General features: G+C 36.2%; 1 protein-coding gene across 3 annotated transcripts in view; it reads right to left on the reverse strand.

Annotated features, from left to right (window-relative positions):
• Positions 1 to 21,004, reverse strand: part of LOC103502874 (anaphase-promoting complex subunit 1) — a 55,139-nt gene that overhangs the window by 11,775 nt on the left and 22,360 nt on the right. For all 3 annotated transcript variants that reach the window (XM_051091374.1, XM_008466998.3, XM_051091375.1), the window contains 22 exons: positions 17,789 to 18,248; positions 16,854 to 17,192; positions 16,152 to 16,235; positions 15,272 to 15,364; positions 15,076 to 15,135; positions 14,162 to 14,260; positions 13,090 to 13,230; positions 11,467 to 11,547; positions 11,163 to 11,234; positions 10,941 to 11,012; positions 10,546 to 10,639; positions 10,386 to 10,468; positions 10,219 to 10,269; positions 10,019 to 10,096; positions 9,789 to 9,910; positions 9,546 to 9,706; positions 9,090 to 9,166; positions 8,906 to 9,019; positions 8,721 to 8,822; positions 3,861 to 4,001; positions 3,008 to 3,181; positions 2,699 to 2,762 (listed from right to left, as the gene is read on the reverse strand). In XM_051091374.1, coding sequence (XP_050947331.1) covers positions 2,699 to 2,762; positions 3,008 to 3,181; positions 3,861 to 4,001; positions 8,721 to 8,822; positions 8,906 to 9,019; positions 9,090 to 9,166; positions 9,546 to 9,706; positions 9,789 to 9,910; positions 10,019 to 10,096; positions 10,219 to 10,269; positions 10,386 to 10,468; positions 10,546 to 10,639; positions 10,941 to 11,012; positions 11,163 to 11,234; positions 11,467 to 11,547; positions 13,090 to 13,230; positions 14,162 to 14,260; positions 15,076 to 15,135; positions 15,272 to 15,364; positions 16,152 to 16,235; positions 16,854 to 17,192; positions 17,789 to 18,248 — 2,762 coding nt within the window. The remainder of the gene's footprint in view (positions 1 to 2,698; positions 2,763 to 3,007; positions 3,182 to 3,860; positions 4,002 to 8,720; positions 8,823 to 8,905; positions 9,020 to 9,089; positions 9,167 to 9,545; positions 9,707 to 9,788; positions 9,911 to 10,018; positions 10,097 to 10,218; positions 10,270 to 10,385; positions 10,469 to 10,545; positions 10,640 to 10,940; positions 11,013 to 11,162; positions 11,235 to 11,466; positions 11,548 to 13,089; positions 13,231 to 14,161; positions 14,261 to 15,075; positions 15,136 to 15,271; positions 15,365 to 16,151; positions 16,236 to 16,853; positions 17,193 to 17,788; positions 18,249 to 21,004) is intronic.

The raw sequence follows: 21,004 nt of genomic DNA on the forward strand, positions 1-21,004 counted from the left end.
ATGGTTTGAAACAGTCTCCCAGAGCATGGTTTGACAGATTCACTACCTTCGTCGAGTCCCAAGGCTACAGTCAGGGGCACTTTGGCCATACTTTATTTATAAAGGTTCCCAAGACAGGGAAGATTGTTGTTCTAATAGTTTACGTTGATGACGTTGTTTTGACTGTAGATGATCAAACAGAAATCAGTCAACTAAAGCCGAGAATGGGTGATGAATTTGAAATGAAGGATTTGGAAAATCTGAAATATTTCCTTGAAATGGAGGTGGCCAGATCTAAAGAAGGTATCTTTGTGTCTCAGAGAAAATACACCCTTGATTTGCCAACTGAGACAAGTATGTTGGGATGTCATCCTGTTGACACTCTTATTAAATTCAACTGTAAACTAGGAAACTCTGATGATCAAGTTCCAGTTGATAAAGAACAATATCAACGCCTTGTAGGTAAATTAATTTACTTATCCCATACTCGTCCTGATATTTCCTTTGTTGTGAGTGTTATCAGCCAGTTTATGCAAGCTCCCTATAAGAAACACATGGAAGCTGTTAACGAATTCTGAGATACTTGAAAAATACTCCTGGTAAAGGGTTGATGTTTAGAAAAACAAATAGAAAGACCATTGAAGCATATACTGACTCAGATTAGGCAAGATCTGTTGTTGACAGAAATTCTACCTCCAGTTATTGTACTTTTGTTTGGGGCGATCTTGTAACTTGGAGGAGTAAGAAGCAAATTGTTGTGGCCAAGAGCAGTGCTGAGTCCAAATACAGAGCTATGAGTTAGTAGGGAATAAGTGAGGAAATTTAGCTCCAAAAAATCTTGTCGTACCTTCATCAGGAATGTCAGACACCATTGAAGCTTTTTTGTGATAATAAAGTCGCTGTTAGTATTGCTGACAACCCAATTCAACATGACAGAACTAAACATGTTGAGATTGATTGGCATTTCATCAAAGAAAGACTTGACAGTGGAAGTATATGCATTCTGTACATTCCTTTGAGCCAACAAGTTGCTGATGTTCTCACCAAGGGGCTTCTTAGACCACACTTCGACCTTTGTGTTAGCAAATTGGGACTCGTTGATATTTACATCCCAACTTGAGGGGGAGTGTTAGAATTAGTAGGGCTTTGCCCTTTGAGTAGTTTTAGAAAGAATAATATGGAAGATTTTATTTCCTAAATCTTTTCCTTTCTTACTCCTATTGTATTCTATTTATTCTCTCCCTTTGTACCTATTGTATGAATTCATAAGAAAAATAATAAAAACTAAAGTATCGTGGTTTTTCTCCCGGTTCTCGGATTTCCACATAAGCCTCGTGTTGGTGTTAATTGCTTCCAATATAAGTACCTATTTTCTTTATGATAAAAGTATTCCTTTCTCGCTTCTTATTACCTCAATTCCTAGGAAGTATTTCAACATGCCCAAATCTTTTATTTGAAATTGGTGTTGAAGAAAAGTCTTCAGTGACTGGATACTTAAAGCATCATTAACAGTAATAACAATATCATCAATATATCCAACTAATTTGATTCATTCAACTTGTGTTCAAATACTTTTGACATCATAGGAATCATCTCCAACATGACTACTGGTTTCTTGTCAGTCATTACCTCCAAATACCGATTAAAATCTAAAGGAAAACTGTGTTGAAGCAAACTTTAATTTTTCAAAGAGATGTTTTTCTTTGAACAAACCTAAAAAAGTGAGTATAGCCCAAACAAAAATACCACCAAAAAGAGGAAACAGCCCTGACAAAACCCTCAAAAAACAAACTGGTAAGGACGGAGCATGCGCCTACACGCGCCAGCGCGTGGATTTGGCGGCGGAGGAAGGTGCGGCTCGTGAGCCTCACACGCTAGTCAGATGACTTTGAAATTTTGGAGTTAGGTAGATTGGCAGCTCGCCTCCTCTTTGGACTGGGTGGTATTGAAAAAAGGTGAAGAAAAAGAAGAATGAACTTCCAGCAGTGGCAGTTGAAGACCGCAAACAAACTGGTGATGGCGGCAGTTGACAAAAGTATAAACTCACCCCTCCACAAAACCCAAGATGTAACACAAAAGGGTTCTAAATTCTCATCCTACTCAAAACTCTAATTTTCTCGAACACTCTAATACCATATAAAACACTTAGGTTTGAGGGAGAATGAGAATATTACATTCATTCACTAAAGAAACATATATACAAGACACAACAGTGACCAAATAAGGAAAGTGTAGAAAAACCTAAAAAAGGAAAAAATGACAAACATCTTACAATAATATACATACATATATATATATATATATATATATATATATATATTTGAATAAGAAACAAACATTTCAATGATAAAATGAAATAAGGAAAAACCCCTAAGCACCTAAAGGTGATTACAAAAAGAACGCCAATTGGCAACTAGGACCGATAAGCTAAAGTTCTTAAAAATATGCCCAATTTTGCACCAATAAAAAGCCGTTGACAAGCAATGTCAAAAAGAAAAAAAAAGAAACTAAATGATGAAAAAGAGTCTTAAATAGATGCCTACAATAATAGAATTATAACAGGAAAAGAATAGAAAATTAAGTATCTGATGCATCAAAAAAAAAACATAAAACACAAATACCATGAATGGAAGTCATGGGAAAACAATAAAGGTAAATTTTGCGAAAAAGAAAAATGAATTGGTGTGTACACAAGAGAGAATTGAAGTCATCCACCAACCTTCTGGGGAAAGTTCCATAACTTGAGGCCAATACCGAGGACTACATATGCGTAGGTTCTTTAACTGTGAGAACAAATAAAAGTAGACATTTAATTTCAAATGAAAGGGTTAATGCTGGTGCTTTCACATAAATTATTCAACAAACCACATAAACAATGATATTATTGGTGATCCACCATTCTACACAGACATATCTACAGGTGTTTATGTGTGGCATACATATCAAGACGTTGAGAAGCGAAATGACTGGAAACAATTGAGAAATAGTTGCAGATAAGTCAGCTTACATACAAAACATTAGAACTTACAGTAGCACGTTCAGGTAGAAGACAAGGGGTAATCTCACAGAATGTAGTTTCGGCATAATGCTCAGTTTCTGTTACAGTGATTTCAAGAGGAGCATAGACTGGCAGACCAGTGTCTACATCAACAGTCTGAATCCAGCGAGCCTCGGTTGCAAGAACATACAAATGTCGGAATGCCTAACAAGAGAACATTTCAGTAAAAGACGCTACTGATAAAGATTTTTTAATAAAAATCCTGAATATATATTGCTAGGGAAAAAAGGATAACTGCTAGAATTAGAAAACACAAGAGAAAGATACACAACTTTTTTAAGTGACTTGACCATATGCTTAAATAAGTTTGAGCCTCTTTCCATTGAATAAATACTTACGAGAATTGCTTGTATTTTGAATATAATGCTACAAAGTGGCTTCACTCTCTACTTTTATGTAATATATACATTTCTATGTGTTACATTATGGTGCAAACAATAAAGGAAAAGATACTTATAACTCCTATTTAGTATTTACATCAATATACATGTTCTATGTTTTAACAACACACAAAACTAATAAAGCATGAATACTTTAGTTTGGAGCACTCAGAACACACGTGCATAAATAATTACCAGACACTTGGACTAAGAGCATGCAATTTATTATTTATTCCTTTTATTTATGCCTCTTTGAAAATTTTGATGGGCATGATTCATAAAAAGATATATAAAAAAATAATATTATTGGAAATGAAACATATCATATTTTGTAAAGCCTTGTCCCATGATTTTCATCCTGAGTTGGTGATCAATAATTATTTTTAAACTGCAGGCTACCAAAGTGGATCAGGGAAAGAATATTATCCAATGAATAATTATACCTGGAGGTGACATCGGTTGTCATTTGGACCAGTAGGTAAGCGTGGGTAAAGAGTTATCAGCAATGCAGCAACAGCACTGTTACTGGTTGAGAACGTCCGTGTACCACCCCCAAGAAACAAGAATCCAATAGCTAAGCTTACCTGAAGATAATCTAGAGTTTCAAATTCTATGAAAAGAATTTCATTTTCTATAATTTCATTCCTACTCTATCATATTATCTCAAATAAAAATAAAAATAATAATAATAATAATAATTTTGAAATATATATCTATGAGTATCCTAAATTTAGATCTTGAGTCAGTAAGTAGCTCTACTTACCCAATCAGCACTGAGAAAGCACTCATTCTTACGTAGTAATCTCCACACTCTAGCACTAATAACCCTGTGTCCCATGTTATGGCAAAACCCTCGTAACTGATGCCCACAGTTCCCTGACATGCATGCAGATACCCCCAAAGGGCTAAAGCACACCCGCATACAGCCCAAAGCCTAACGTATAAGACGATGGGTCCCCAAAAGACCTATAATCCCAGACCTTTCCGAACTCGGACAATACCTCACTGAGTGTCGAGAGTCTATAATCCGTAAATTTCAAATCCATGACCTCAGACAATACCTCTCTAACCTCGAACAATGACCAGGGTACAAGTTTGAAAACATAAAAATTCACAACAATTATCTCAAGTATTTCCAAACCAACATGTGAACATCAAATTCAACTTTTGTAAGTTAGTCTTTTAATCATGAAGTTTTGATATGGTTCGTGAAAACAAGCATTTATCAAACCAACATTTCTCAATAGTTTAATTCAAATAAACATAGTCAATAAAACATGCTTGGTTCACCAAACATTTCATAAATTATTTCAAACAAATAAAATTTCTAAAATAAGTTTAGGTATTAAAGGGTCATTCACTAAACTCCTTGGGCTATAAATCCTTTTAATTTCTTCTTTTCCTAAAATAAGAGAATTTAATCTTAAATTAATTCCCTTAATCCAAAAGTATGCCAACATTGCCCAAAAAATTTTCAAAAATAACAAAAACAACCCAAAAGGCAGTGTCATAGCATGTAGGCAGCACACACACACACAACGTCACAATCGCAACCTTTCGGATACGGGATGGGCGATTGTGCGGTACTTGTTCTAACTCGATGAACAAGTCAGCCATACTAAATCTGAAAGTCACGAACAAACCCAAAGTATGATGTAGCCTCCCTTCATGTTTTTAGAGAAAATAGTTTTAAAAAACGTGACAGAGAAAGAAAAGCGTTGAAAATACCATAGAAGAAAGCATTGAAGACTAGCAATTGCAAAAAAGATTGGTTTGCAAAGAGTACAATAAGGCTTGGTCGGGGGATTGACTAGTGGGTTCCCCCTATAGTACATTTTAGACATTTTTAAGTTTGACAGGCTTGCAAACGAAAAGTGCAAAATGTTACTTACAAGGTCAGTGACATCAAAAGGAAAGCAATAGGCTAAACTAAGTACAAAACATAAAGATAAGGTGGTTTAAGGATGTTTGAGCATGCGGCCATAGGCAAACAACGCCTAGGACAAGCATACTCATGACCCATAGCCCCCCTTCCAAACGCCTGGTCACGTGCTAGCCTCATGCCCTCACTTTGCACGCCCATGGCCACAACACCAAGCCGCCTCCTAACACCTCTCACGCACATGCATGGCTTGTTGCATGGCCCTGGCGCTTGCCTCATGACGCAAGCGAGCCATCCAACTAAATAACCTCTTTTACCTTCAAAATGAGTAAAGCAACAATGCCTCCCGTCCTGATGTTCGGTCAACCTTCAATGTCAACCCAGAAACCTAAACAAGTCCGAAATGAACATTCAACTTCAAAAATTCATCTCTTTTTATCTAGCCCTCAAAATGAAATAATTCCTTCTACAAACTTGCTTAGAATTGTCTTGACTAACTTACCTCCAAACTTGAGCTTCAAATTCCAAGTATTAAGCTCTATGGACTTCCAACAATCAACCTTGCTCAAATTTCCAGCAAAACTGACCTCTTCTCCTTTCTTCACTCTAAAGAATACTTCTCTTTCATCCTTTAACTCCGGCAACCCTACCTCACAACTACACTTCTTTATGGTTCTTTTAAGATAAAATTGAGGAAAAACGCTCAAGTAGTTTATGAGCACCGGCCGTTAGAAAATCACCTATTTGTAGAGTTCTCTACATGGTCGAAGTGACACCTCCTGCTTGCTGTAAACTTACTCTTTGCATGCTATAGACACATGTTCTCCACTTAACCAACATCCTTTGCTTGGCCTAGGGTCCACCCAAACGCGTAGCTTCAATTCGCCTTACAAAACATCTGACAAAACCATGGCGCCTCACCTAGCTTTAGTCGCAAGCTTCCACCCTTAGAGGTTCCTGGTCCATCTCGCCTAGCCTTTACCATCTCACAAAGCCCTAACATGCTCATGCTGCCTAACCTCTCAAGCCCAAGCCTTTCTTGCGAGCCACACTTGACACCTAGAGGTTAGCCCTTCCTTGTGTGGCCTGCAAGCATCATGCCGCCTAGCTAACCTCAAGGTCTCTTGCTTGGCTGCATAGCTCATCACGCCTAGTATGTCTTGCCCTTTGCCAAAACGTCTAGGACACTGGAGGTTCACATGACATCCTTTGACCACCTAGCATGTCAAAACGTCTAGCTTTTCAACAGTTAACCAAAATTCACATCAAACCCCTTTCTTTCCTTATCTTGGTCACCAACCTCACCAAGCCTTCAACACTTAAAGCAAATTTCTTCAACTCTTATTCAACCAACCACTACAACAACACTTAATTCTTAATCAACCTATGAGTTCAACTTAAACACAAGTAGAGAATATGGGGTTTACAGTGATTTTCAAGAGGAAGTCTATATGAGGCAACCACCTAGTTTGTTGCTTAAGGGGGAATGATAAAGTGTGTCCCCTTTGCAAATCCTTGTATGGGTTGATGCAGAGTCAACGTGCATGGTTTGGAAATTTTTATAAAGCACTTGAGCTATTTGGAATGAATAAAAGCAAATCAGATCAATCGGTTTTCTACCAAAGATCTATTGGTGGAATCATACTTGTTGTATATGTTGATGATATGTCATAAGTTATAACCAAAAGTGATAGATCAGGTATATTGTCTCTCAAATCTTTCCTCCAAAGTCAATTTCACACTAAAGATTTAGGAGCGCTGAAGTATTTTTTGGGCATTGAAGTAATGAAAAGCAAGAAGGGTATTTTTATGTCATAGAGAAAATATGTGCTTGATTTGTCATCTGAGACAAGATAATTGGAGCCAAACTATGCAGTACACCGATGATGCCTAGTCTAAAACTGTTAAAAGATGAACCATTTGAAGATCCTGGGAGATATAGAAGATCGGTTGGGAAGTTAAATTACCTTATAGTAACACGTCTAGACATAGCTTATTTGGTAAACTTCACCCACAGTGGAATATTGGGATGCAGTACAACAAATGCAATGTTACCTTAAGGATGCATCTTAATGTGGTTGATTGGGCAAGATCAAAAGAAGACAGAAGATCGACTTCTGAGAATTGTGTTTTTGTTGGAGGCAATTTGGTTTTGTGGAAAAGCAAAAAGTAAAACGTAGTTTCACATTCAAGTGTTGAATCCAAATACAAGGCAATGCCACAAGCAATGTGTGAAAATAATGTGGTTACATCAACTCTTGATTGAGTTGTGCCATTGCTACTGAACGCTTGTTCTCTGTGAAGACATTGCAATACTTGCTATTGACAGCAATTGGATTAACAGTATACAGGCATCCAGGTATGTCTACAATTAGTTCAATGAAGTTGATTGTCATATTGATTGTCTCCATATTGCATCTAACCCAATATTTCATGAGTGTACTAAACGCATTGAAATTGATTGTCATTTTGTTCGAGAAAAAATACAACAAGGTTTGGTGTCTACTGAATATGTTAAGACTGAAGAATAATTAAGGGATATCTTTACAAAAGCTTTGAATGAAGTTCGAATAGAGTACCTATGTAACAAGCTGGGCATAATTAATATATATGCTCCAGCTTGAGGGGGAGTGTTAGAGTATATATGTAACTATAGGAGTGTATTAGTCTTTTGTCCTTCATTGTAATCGACTAGTCTTTAGTTAGGGTTTTGATGTATGCCTATATATATTGAACTCTATCATATAGAATGAAGTAGGGGAAGTTATCTCATATTTTGTTCTAACTTCAACAATTTTTACTTTTATTTTTCTTTCCTTTATTGTGGCATTTTCCTTTATAAGAATGCTACACGTTTTACTTATTTCATTGGAATTTAAATATTTCATTGGAATTTAAATATTTAATTCTATTCAAATTAACATATTAGAGCAGGAGGCCAAATATTTTATTCTAATTAAATAAACATATCATAGTAGGAGGTCTTGCATTTGATCTTTTATATCTTCTCCAATTAATTGATTTTTTATTTGTTGGGTTTTCTACAAATTTTCAAGCTCACAAGTGAACATGAGTGCTCCAGTAATGATATAGTTAAATTTATCGTAATCCATTAGCTTAAGTGTTTGGGTTGATTGATGTCTTAGCTTGACCACTTGCATGATTAAATGACTAGTTTACACTTGTATAGTTGATTACAAGGGTCTTTTGTATTAGGTCTAAAATGTATTAGCTCGTTGTATTTTTATTATCGACTCTCTAGTCTCAGTTTATGTTGTATCTATTCTTTTAGTCCTTTTTGTTTTTGGTATATTTCTCTTCTACTTTGAGCATTAGTCTTTTTTGTTAATATTAACAAAGAGGCTCATTCCCATTTAAAAAAATGTAGAAGTCAAGATCCAAATTAACTTAGAAAACTTACTGCCATCTGAATGCCATAGTTAGCATGACCATCGGTAGAATTTCTACTGCGCAAGAACCTTAAGAGACGGAAGGTTTGTAAATTTCCAGAGCCAGCCATTACCTGTTCACAAAGTCATTCGGTGAGATTGTAAATTCCACATCTAATTAAATAAGGGATTGGAAACAAAGAAAGATTCTGCATACCACGGACAAAGAAAGAGCAATTAAATGGACACATGTCTCCAAAGTGCCTCGATCAATGTAGCGGGACAATCCCTTTGGGAAGGAATTTTCCTTTTCTATGGATACAGGCTTGATCTAAAAACCAGGAAAAATGTCATAAAACAATTAAAGGCTTAGAGATGCAACAGCTAGTTCTGTGTCTGACCTCGTTTAGAATGTAGACAGCATAGTTATAAAGCAACTCCTGCGCGTCTCCATTCTTTGTACCAGCAAACCTCAAACCTGGCCCAGAACTAACTATTATGAATTTCAAGTTTAACCGATGTAAAATGCATTGGTCTCACAATAATTTAAAGTAAGAAGTCACATTCTAAAATTCTTGAATATGCATTTGATCTAAAACAAACTACAACGATTGGAAAAAGCTCTGACATAGAAATTCAGCAACAATACAGTAACATGAATAACATAAAACAAGCAGATGAAAAGAAAATAAGGTATACACATGTTTGTAGTTAAATGCATGTTCCGTCCAATTATACGATGCTCCCCAGATGTGCACTTCCATGTGAGTTATATTACAAGTCTTAGTGAGATTTAAACAATCCACATAATCGTGAAAATTGTTAGTCATAATAAATCCATAAAAATGACATCTTACCAAGAGAAATACATGCTCCAATTATTATGTTGACATAAGCTTGAACAAATGCTTCTGCATCCAATTCATCGGTATCATTTTCATCACCCTTGAGGCACTTGACTACATTCTTAACAATTTCAGGAATCTGAGATTCGACCCAATTTCTGGATGGATGAACCCTATAATAGTTCATGTCATCAAAATATGATCTTAATGATGGAAAGGCTACTGGTTGGTGCAAATCTCATTGGAAATTGTTACCTGCTCCACATTATAAGATTTCTAGCTATGACACGAATCATGATAAAGTCAGGTCTCACATATTGCAAGTCAAAATTTGTCTGAGGGATAGAGAGCTTTGACATAATCGCAACAGATTCAGTCTGTCAGATACACAAGCAAAGGAGAAAGAAAGTTCAATTCAACTTAGGAATAAAAATTATTTTATCTTGTTTCAAATCACCAAACAGAAGCTGGTTTTGGATAGTTACTTTCAAGAACATTAGTGCAAGAGCAATTGTTGCTCCAGGAGCAGTGACATCAACATTGACCACAGTTCCATCCACCATCTAAATGAGAACAAGAAAAAATATATATATTACATATTGCTTGCCCAGTACTTATGCAAGTACTTCATTGACAATATGTATGTGAAAGATAATTTTAGAGAACAATGGGTGTAAGAATAAACCTGTGTGATTATACGGTTATGCTCCTCAGTAGAGAAAAGTGAAATTTCTGGCTAAAAAATAAAGCAGGGACCGATTCAGATAAACTATGAAATCAATACCTTGCTCATTTTTTAGTTTACGAGAAGTACAAATAACAAAAGAAAAGATCAAGTGCACGAAACCCTACATTACAAACTTCTTTTCCGCCAATGTAGTTGAATAATCGATCAACTATTGAATCTGTAAAACCAACTGAATCCTTGCCTCGACCTTCAATTGACAGATGAAAATTAGTACTTTGCATTGACAGCTTCAGTTGTCCAACTAATAATAACAATTAATCATACCCAGTGCAACAAGACCCAAGGAAAAGCCTGCTGAAACAGCATAACCCTCCCGTTCAAGAACATTATCACCCCCACTTCGTCGGCCTATTTCTCCCTGTACCATAAATATTGAACAGGAAAAAAGCAAAACAAACAAACAAATAGTACACTGAGATTTTTCTTTATTTATAATACATATAATCAAAAAGAGAAAAAAAAATAAAACTAGGTATAACATATAAAACCCCTCACCTCACCTTTAAAAAAACAAGAAAAGAAGGAAAAGAGAAAGACACGTGAAGCCGCAGGGCAAATAAGTCACCATAAAATGGAACTTTTCTTTTTTTAATGAATAAAACAACACTCTCTAATTAATGAATGGAAATAACGTATTTAAAAGAAATCCCAGAAAATACCAAAAGTATCTGCATTGTTTGTGGATGTGCTGATCCTTCATAAAGAAGTCCCAAGGACATTAGAGCTGCTGACTGGAAAAGGAAAGAGAATACATGGTCAAAGCTACTAATTTCTATCCACGTCTATCAAGGTACAACAGATTAGTAAACTTTAGACAATGGCATTGAAAGAGATGCAGTCACTGATCGTGAGTTAATATTTGTAGACAATAACATGCGTACCTGCAAAAGTGTTGGCAATTCCAACTCTGAGTAGGAATATGGATGGCGCGAAGGTATATGGACGTAAAGAGACTGACAGAAAGACAGTAATATGTTATACTTTGTCAAGTAATATATAGGTTTAGGTACAAAAAAATAATACAACTGAAGAATATAGAAACAGGTAGTTCAGCAGTTATTACTTTTAAAACTACAGAATGAAAATTATAGCCTTGATTGTCTTTCAGCAGAAGCAAAGAAAACTGACGGCCAGACAAAAAGATTAAAGCAAAATCTGAATCACTGATTGAAACTAAGCATACACCTTAGATATTGAAGGTTGCATTGTACCCCTGTAAGAGGCAGCCAAGCCAAGCATCAATCCCACTGTTGTGGCTTCATGTTGCTAAAAGAAAGTTGACAAAGCAAATTATAAAATTCAGCAATAATCAAGGTCAAAACAAACGATAATTTAAGTGAAATTATGGCATAAAACTCATCCAACACAGTGTACTTAGTTTTTAGAAACAACATGCAGCAATACATAAACAAGATACATATAAAAAGAAAGATCAAAGGAAAAAGTAACTCCTCTAGGAGAAAATAAATCAGGAGAAAAAACAAGATAAAGCTGCAACAGTAGGCATGGTGTTTGCCAGGTCCAAAACTGGCATTCTTGTGCACCAAAGGAAGTATATTCTTGATCTGCTAAAAGCGACAGGTTTACTTGGTTGGAAAGTAGCAGTAACTCCCATTGAGCAGAATCTGAAATTGTGAAGCTGTAACCAAGAATGAGATAAAGGAAAGAGAGAAGTATCAGCAACTTGTGAGGAGACTCATATATCTCTCTCACACGCATCCCGACCTCACTTTTGCAGATGGTATGTAAGTCAGTTCATGCATGCTCTTAGGCCAGCTCACTTTGATACAATTTATAAATCCTAAGATATTCGAAAGGTATTCTAGGAAAAGGCATATTGTTTCAAAGACATGACCATCTCAATGTTGAAATCTATACTGATGCTGACTGGGTAGGTAACACGACTGATAGAAGATCGACTTCTGAATGTTGCTCCTTTGTTGGAGAAAATCTTGTTACTTGGAAAAGTAAAAGAGTGCGGTTGCAAGAAGTAGTGCAGAAGCACAATTTAGAGCTTTAGCTCATGGTATCTGTGAGAGTTTATGGATAAGAAGATTGTCGGAAGAATTGAGATTCACTCAGACAATGCCCATACGCATTTACTGTGATAACGAGGCAGCAATTTCCATTACCCACAATCCAATCCTTCATGACATGATGAAACATATTGAAGTCGGTAAATACTTTATAAAGGAAAAGATCGATGCGGGAGTAATCTGCATATCCTATCTTCCCACAACAGAACAAATTGTAGATGTGTTAAGTAAAGGTCTTCCAAAGTGGTAATTCAACAAATTGATTGACAAGCTGCCAATGACTGATATCTTCAAACCAGCTTAAGGGAAGTGTTGATTATTTTCTTTTTTTTTTATTATTTATTGTGTTGGTTGTATTATATTTGCCAAATTTAATTTTTCCTTATAAAGGGTTGTTCTTCTATTTAAGAACACCCTTCTCTTTTTGTGAAATACAAGAAAATATTATTTTGGCACTAATAAACCAAAGAAAATAATTCTAATCCTAATAATCCAAAGAAACTAATCATAATCCTAATAAATTAAGGATTTGACCATAATACCCTATTTTTAATAAATGAATAAAATGTAGCACAGCAGTTGGCATAACTATAAGAAGTAAAAGATGGGAATCCAAAGATGGAGTTGGGGTGCAAACATGATCGAGCAATTCAAGATGATAATTGGTTTGACTAATGCATCAGTAGGAATTTTAATTATATAAACCATAGGACATATCAATCAGAAGTTTCTCGTTACAAAATAAATAAATAAAAACCACAAGATGCCTTACCGGTGCATAGTATTGGTATATATCAGTAATTGTTAAAACACACAGATAACCATGTAATCCTAGAGCAAGAAGAAGTCCAGCATGAACAGCATTGGGCTCCTCAGGTCTATTATAAATAATCCACGTCCTTGACATCTTACCCTGGAAATAATAATGTCGAAGAATTGTTGGAGTCAATGATATACTATTAGCATATAACAAAGGCTTGATCTAGAAACTTTAAATTCTTTTCATAAGAATATTGCTATTAACACTTTTCAAGGAAAAACAATATATATTTGTATGAACATCACAATTTACAAAAAACAGAATAAGGAAAAGAGTAGAAGAAGAGTTTGTACAATCTTTTTAAGTAATTTAGCTTATAGCCTACGTTCCTGTTACAATCAGCCAATCAAGATTTCATTCCAAGCACTTTTCCAATCACTTTGGAGGAGAAAAAAAAAATCAAAGCTATCTTCAATCATCAACTCTTTTAAGATCGTTCAACTGGATGGGGAGTAACAGTGTGTAATGTTGTAACTTACTCTGTTCCCTCTTCTTTGTCCTCAGACAATTATTTTATTTCAAATTTAATCGGGGTCCCAAGAACGTAGTTCCACACTGCCACAAAGTATGGCATAAGCTCTGCCATATTGGACAGACCTTAGGCGGACACCCCTCCCTAATGTGCTATGGGCCTTCTTGATCACCCAAAAGCCCCATCAAGGGAAGTATATTTCGTTTCAAATTTTTTATTTTCCCAAATTACCGCTGTTGAGATTGAAACGGACCATATGAAAGCTAAATCTGCCAAAAATCTTTGGAACTTCAGCCAACTGGCATAAAGATCGTCTATTGAATAGAAAAATGTGCAGATTTCAAGCATATACAAGAAATTGTCACTTAATATTCTCACAAAGGGAAAGCAATATATAAAATTATAAACGTAGGTGTGGAAATGAGAAAAATCACCTAATAAGCATGATTTCTTATTTCTCAGCAAGTGTTACATGTAATAAATCCACAATGAGGTAAAATAAGAAACACAATGGAAGATAGAAAATAAATGATTTAATGATTTAATTTCAACCTGGAGAGGGGCCAATCTTAGTCCAGCAGCAACGGCATTGTGAAACTCAGGCCACGTTCTGATCTCTGCAACATTCCTGACGTTTGGATCCAGATTAACCTGCAAAGGATAGGATGGAGCCATATATCGACAAAAAAAATACTCATAAATCTTAAATCACCAATTAAGATTAAGTTGGTGGGTGAAGATTCTTAAATCACCATTGACCCAAAAGCTTAAGCTGATAAATGCAGCAAATTTAATATATAATATCTAGCACTTCCCCTCGCTTGTGGGCTCGAAATATGAAAAAGACCCAACAAGTGAAAATGAATATTAGTTGGGAGAGGAAACAACGTAAAGCCTTGAACACAAGACATCCTGGACCACACTGCTCTAATACTATCTTAAATCATTGGCCCCAAAAGCTTAAGCTGATGGGTGAAGGAAAATTTAATATATAGTATCTAACAAAAGGTAAATTTAACTAAATCATCTAATACTCCTCCTCACTTGCGGGCTTGAAATATGTGAAAGATCCAACAAATGAACATCAATATTAATTGAGGAGGAAACAACACCACAGACGGTTGAACATGACTTTCTAAACCAACCTATTCTAATAGCATCTTAAATTATTGATTGACTCAAAAACTTAAGCTGATGGGCGAAGGTAAATTAATTATATCATCTAACAATAAAATATTCCAATCAAAAGGAAAATAAATAATATAAATATGTCCATACGACTGACACCTGTGGAAATAAATATAAGGTAAAGAGGAAATTTCCTTCTCACAAAATATTTCTTCTTAGAAGGAAAAATTGCTGATTGTAGCGGATGCAAGTTAACAATTTATGAGTAATGACTATCGTCCTGAAGTATAAAGTAGAAGATAAACTAAAAACATGATGCAAGATAATCATACTCGTACCGTTGCATTTTGTTGTGCAGGCAGCCTCCCTGCCAGTACTAGCTTTGGGACAACAAAGGCCTACAGAAATATTTGACAGATCTATGAGAAGTATGCACCTTAAACAACATAAATTACAAAATGCATGTTTAGTTTCTCATAAATTACTAAAACAGATCTATCCAAGCAGGCTTATGCATAATGAAAAAGGGAAGACCTCTGTTAAAAGAGTATATATGGTTGCAAGAGTAAATGCACCACGGCCAAAGGGAAGGGAAGTCGTCCTTTGTGCAAGTTGCCAAAGCTGAGCCTTTAGAAACAAAGGAGAACAAAAATGAGCCTACATTGGTGATATCATCATCATATGCATAAAAAACAAAAAAGATCATGGTAAACGTAAAAATTTCAAGAGAATTTACAAGTTGTTCAGCGATCATTAACTGCTGAATAGTATAACTAAGGATTAACAAATGGCGATTAATTTTAATTTCAGTATAATAGACAAAGACCCATGCACAATCGAGAAAACTATACCGAGTGTACTCTGACTGAGATAAATAACTCTCTGATCATGACAAGAGAAGCTAATACTATCAACAGAAAAAATACTTGAAATTCCCCATTGAGTTTCTAAAGCTGTGTCCATTAGTTATGACATATCCCCACAGTTGATCCTTCAACGCGAAAAGATATGACCCAACTTTAAAACCCTGGCCTCATTTAGAAGAGAAAACCTAAACTGCCTAAAAAAATCTTAGAGAAGGTTTTGACACCATGTAAAATAATTCATTATGAGTACTCAATTGTAAATTCAAGCATTGGAATCACACATACATATATATTCATCATTATGAGTAACCTCTTGGGCCGCACAATGACGATTAATTTTATATTTGAATTTGTCATTATATAAAGGTAAAAGTTTTGTATTTGAATTTTAACCCCGTGATACCTAGACAAGTAGAGTTTAAAACTTTAATGAAAGACAACTGATCTAGTAAATGGTTACTTTCGCTCTTGAATTATCATTTTCCATTACACCTAATTCAGAGTTCTATGATTTAAAAGAAGAGAACAATTGTCAAACAAAAAATTACCTGTTGCAGGTCCTGATCAGAAGCACTAGGGTTAACAGATGTCTGAATTGCCACAGGCCTTGCGGAGCACAGAAGTCTTCTAACCTAGAAGGAAGAACAGCCATAAAAATCTAAGAAGAGATCGTGATATTGGAATATTATTCCAATGCCTAGAAAGGTCCAATCCAACAAGTCAACGGAATTGTTGGCAAACAAATATGCAGAATGATGTTAGCACAAGAAAAATAACACAAACATTATTGCATCAATAGGCATTAAGTGGCCATCAGATCCTAACTCCTAAGCAATTGTTCTTCCTTCTATTAAAGATTTCAATATTCTTTGAGTCCAACACAGAGTAAGACTGCCCTGTTCCAGAACTTCTCCTGCTCTTTTTCTCATTCAGATTAGAAAGAAGCTCCTTTCGACCGCTGCTATTTGTCGGACTATCTGGCTCAAAAAAAAAAGGCATTGTTTTTGTGGCATAGAGCACTCCTTTGGTCAATTTAGGAAAGATGTTAACTACTTTACCACTCTGTGGGCTCTCATATCAAAATCATTTTGTAAATTGTAATTATCCTTTTACTTTGCTTCGAACAAATTGGGGAGCTCTTGTATAAGCTCATCTCTTTACAGTGTTTTCCTCATCAATACAAATACAACTCCTAGTTTCGTATCAAATATATACATAATGCATCCAACATCAGAGACTATAACACATACCTCATTTAATCTTAGGTCCCGACCATATTGCAACTGCGTACTAGAGTTAAAAATATGCTCCATACCATCGGTTGTAGATCCTTCAATAGAATCTGCATCCTCAATCTTGGCTGCATCCAATCCTGTTGTATCACAGACTGCTGAAGGAATTGTTACGGGATGCAGATGCAGCATATATGGAGTGGACATAGAAATTAAATTCATATTTGTTTGTGTCTCAAATTCCTTATGTTTGCAAGAAGACGCCAAACTGGACATGGCCAAATCTTCCCGACCAAGAAGTGCATAAGCAGCAGCAGGCCAATCATTTGGGGGAGATTCCCGGCACTTATCCAATGCCTATGAAATTTAAAAGCAAGAAGTTCGGGTAAGTAAAATACTGTGATAGAAGTGAATAAAAGAACCAATTGGGGACAGAACTCAATTCTTTTCAATAGAGACAAGAGGATATAGGGTTCACACTACACTAAATACCTTAAAAACATTTTTAAAAAATAATGCCAAAAGAAATTCATCTTTCATTTGTTACCTAGAATAAATACGTGCTTACATGAAAAAAATTAAAAGCCCATTGACAGCATTATATGCCATTTCGGTTAATACATTATGCACTCACTGCATCATTGTGTAAAGACCTCAATGAGAGGATTGTAGACTGATATTATTATGGGATATTACAATATCACTCCACCTTCCGAGAGAGTGGTTCTCTCATTCAGTTTGGCTAAAACCAAAATAACCCCAAAAGTATCCCTAACAATACACAAAATACATTTTTATATTAACTCACTCGTTGACCTAAGACCACAAAACAACAATACCCATTAAGTGGGTGAATTTCCCCTACTACCCTTCCTAACATAAGTGTGTTAACAGGAGGCCTAACACGTTGAAACCGAGCAATTAAAGGAAGCTGCAACTATTGAAGAACTTACATGTCTCAAGGGAAGAGATACACCGGAAGGCAATAGGTCCAGCTGCTGCTGCCCAAATGCCTCCCCAACCATTGCTAGAACCACGAGCTCCTCATTTGTGTTATGTGATCCCCTTGCAATATTACAATAAACACCAGTAGAAAGTTTCCTCCCTGTCTGCTTTGAACCAGCTAGCAAACTATAGAACACGACTATCTTCCTTCCCCACCCTACCACAGAACTTTCCTCATTGAGAATTAAAGGTGGCAGGTCAATTAAATTAGCAGAACCATGACCATGTAGCAAACAATTCTCCAGCCATCTGAATAAACTAGGAGGTTTTTTCTGAGAATTTGTGGATATGCAGCCTCCAACTTGTTTAGCGAGGCAAGGGAAATCGCGAATGTAATGATCCAAATAGCCTTGCTGACCGAGAAACCATGAGATATCACATAACAAAGTTGACAGAAGTTCCAAATCCCTGGGAAAGAAATAATTAGGTAAGAATGAAGTAGAACAAATGCATGGAACTAAAAAGAATTTGACTCATGCATATAAAAGGTCCCAATAAAACTGCAACTGGAATTCTCTAAAAGAACAAAAGTACAAAACCCTAACTTCATTAGCTGGTGCAAGAATGATGAATTGTATGGATGCGGAAAAAAACTTTGTTTTATGTGCATAGCAAAGAAGACAGCCACCATCTTCGATATGAATGAAATAGGCAATTAATTCAGTTTATTAATAACAAACATTGAACTTTTTCACTTTTAATTGAATATCATGAGTGGTCAAGGTTAAGCCAAATTGCACACACACCCCAACTAATTTCATAGGATAACTACATAACCCTATAGCATTTGGTTGTCAAAAAAAACTCATAGGAATCTTAGTTCTAGATAAGCGCACGTGGTCTTTTGAATCCTTGTAGTTATTTTTATTATTCTCAATAAACGCTTCATTTCTCATGCGAAAAACTAAAAGCTTGTTTGGTAGAGAATTTGAATTCTGTTTGATATTTTCAAACTCATCAAGTTCAACAGATATGCGTTTGACAGGCCATCTGAATTATGTTTCTGAAAACTGTTTTCAAATTCTGTAATCCAAACCGTGCAAATTCTAAAAATAACTTTTTATGTTTTCATTGTATCTAGAATTTGAAGTTCATATTTTAAAAAGTATAATTATATTAAATACATATAGAAATACAATATATCATGTTATAAACTCAATTAATTTTTTTAATATAAAATGTATTACAAATTATATAATAAAACAAAACAATAATAAGGATATGTATTTGGTTTTGTTATTCTTGTTTCATTGTAGTTGGTTTTGTTGTTCTTGTTTAAAAAAAAAAAATGAGTCTCACTATCAGTAGACAAAAGCTCAATGTACAAGAGGGTTATACAATAAGCAGGGGGAGGGGGATTAGTGTCACAATCGCAACTCTTCAAGTACGGGACGGGCGATTGTGCAGCACTTGTTCTAACTCGGTGAACAAGTCAGCCGTCTAAAATCCAAAAGTCGCGGATAAACTTGCGGTACGATATGGCCTCCCTTCACGTTTTGAGAGAAAATGGTTTTATAAAACGTGAGAGAGAGAGAAATTCATTGAAAACATCGTTAAAGAAAGCATTGAAAACTGTCAATTGCAAGGAAAGCTTAGATTGCAAAGAGTACAACAAGGCTTGGTCGGGGATTCAACTACTATGTCTCCCCTATAGTACATTTTTAACAATTTTAGCTTTGACAAACTTGCATATGAAAATGCGAAACGTCACGCTCTAGCTCGGCGACAACTAAATGAAAGCAATAAGCTAAACTAAGTACAAAACATAAAGATAAGGTGGTTTGAGGACGTTCGGACATGCGGCCATGGGCAAACAACGCCTTAGACAAGCATGCTCATGACATTCTCCCCCTGTCGACTGGCGAAGTTGGAATTCTTCGATCTTCTGCTTCCACGCTTCAAGGTCTTCGACACGTTGCCAACTTGTTTCTTCCACGGGGAGGTTTCTCCACTTGACCAAGAATTCATGGATTCTCCTTGTGGGTCTTCTACCTTTCCTTACTCTGTCAGCAAGGATCTCTTTGACTTCTTTATTTTCTTCCTTTTGATTCAAGTCGACAGATGGTCGAACACAGTCGTTGCGTTACTTGTCATCCGGTCATGATGGTACGGTTTTAAGTTGCTTACATGAACTATGGAAGGATTTTCATCCATGCAAGCAATGTCACCCTACATGATGCATTCCCTATCTTCTTGAGAACTTCCACAGGCCCATCATATTTCCTAACGAGGCGTTAGTCTTTATATCCTCTAAGTCGAATCAGTTCCGCTTTCAGTTTGACGAGGACTTGATCTCCTGCACGAAACTCGAGAGGCTTCCACTTCTTATCAGACCACTTCTTCATACGCTTTGAGGCTTTCTCTAAGTAAACTCAAGCAATGTCTGTAGTCTGCTTCCATTCTTTCGTGAAGTTGTGAGCTTGCAGATTCTTCCCTGCATAAGGACGGTCAACAATATGTTGTAGCAAGGGTTATCTTCCACTCACAATTTCAAAGGGACTCTTATCTGTTGACGAGCCGATTTGAGCATTAAAACAAAATTGAGCCATATCCAGTAACTTGACCCAATTCTTCTGTCTTGCATCGACAAAATGGCGCAAAATATTCTTCGAGCATACAATTGAAGCGTTCTGTCTGGCCATCAGTCTGAGGGCGGTAGCTTGAGAATATGTTCAGGATCGTCCCCAAGAAAGCAAATAACTTGGTCCAGAAGGTACCGATGAATCTACCACCGTGGTCGCTTACAATGCTCGTCGAGACTCCCCACAACTTCACGACATGCTTAAAGAATAGTTGTGCAGTCAACTCGGCAGAACAAAGCTTCGTAGTGGGAACGAAAGTGGCGTACTTCGAGAACTGATCAATGATAACTAGGATGGTCCCAAAGTCACCCACTTTCGAAAGATGTATAATGAAGTCCATAGAGACTCTCCCGCGGTCTCGCAGAACGGGCAAAGGTTTGAGAAGCCCAGCAACTTTCGCTTTCTCGACCTTATCTTGTTAGTAGATGAGGCACTCTTTGTATACTGCATGACGTCGTCTCGCATGTTAGGCCAGAAGTAGCCTTTCTTCAATGGCGCATACGTCCTCTACCACCCAAGATGGCCTGCCCACAGCGTGTCCTGAGACTCATGCAGTAACTTTTTCCTCAAGTCCCCTAATCT

Source organism: Cucumis melo, chromosome 10 (assembly GCF_025177605.1).
Source record: "Cucumis melo cultivar AY chromosome 10, USDA_Cmelo_AY_1.0, whole genome shotgun sequence".
Lineage (NCBI taxonomy): Eukaryota > Viridiplantae > Streptophyta > Magnoliopsida > Cucurbitales > Cucurbitaceae > Cucumis > Cucumis melo.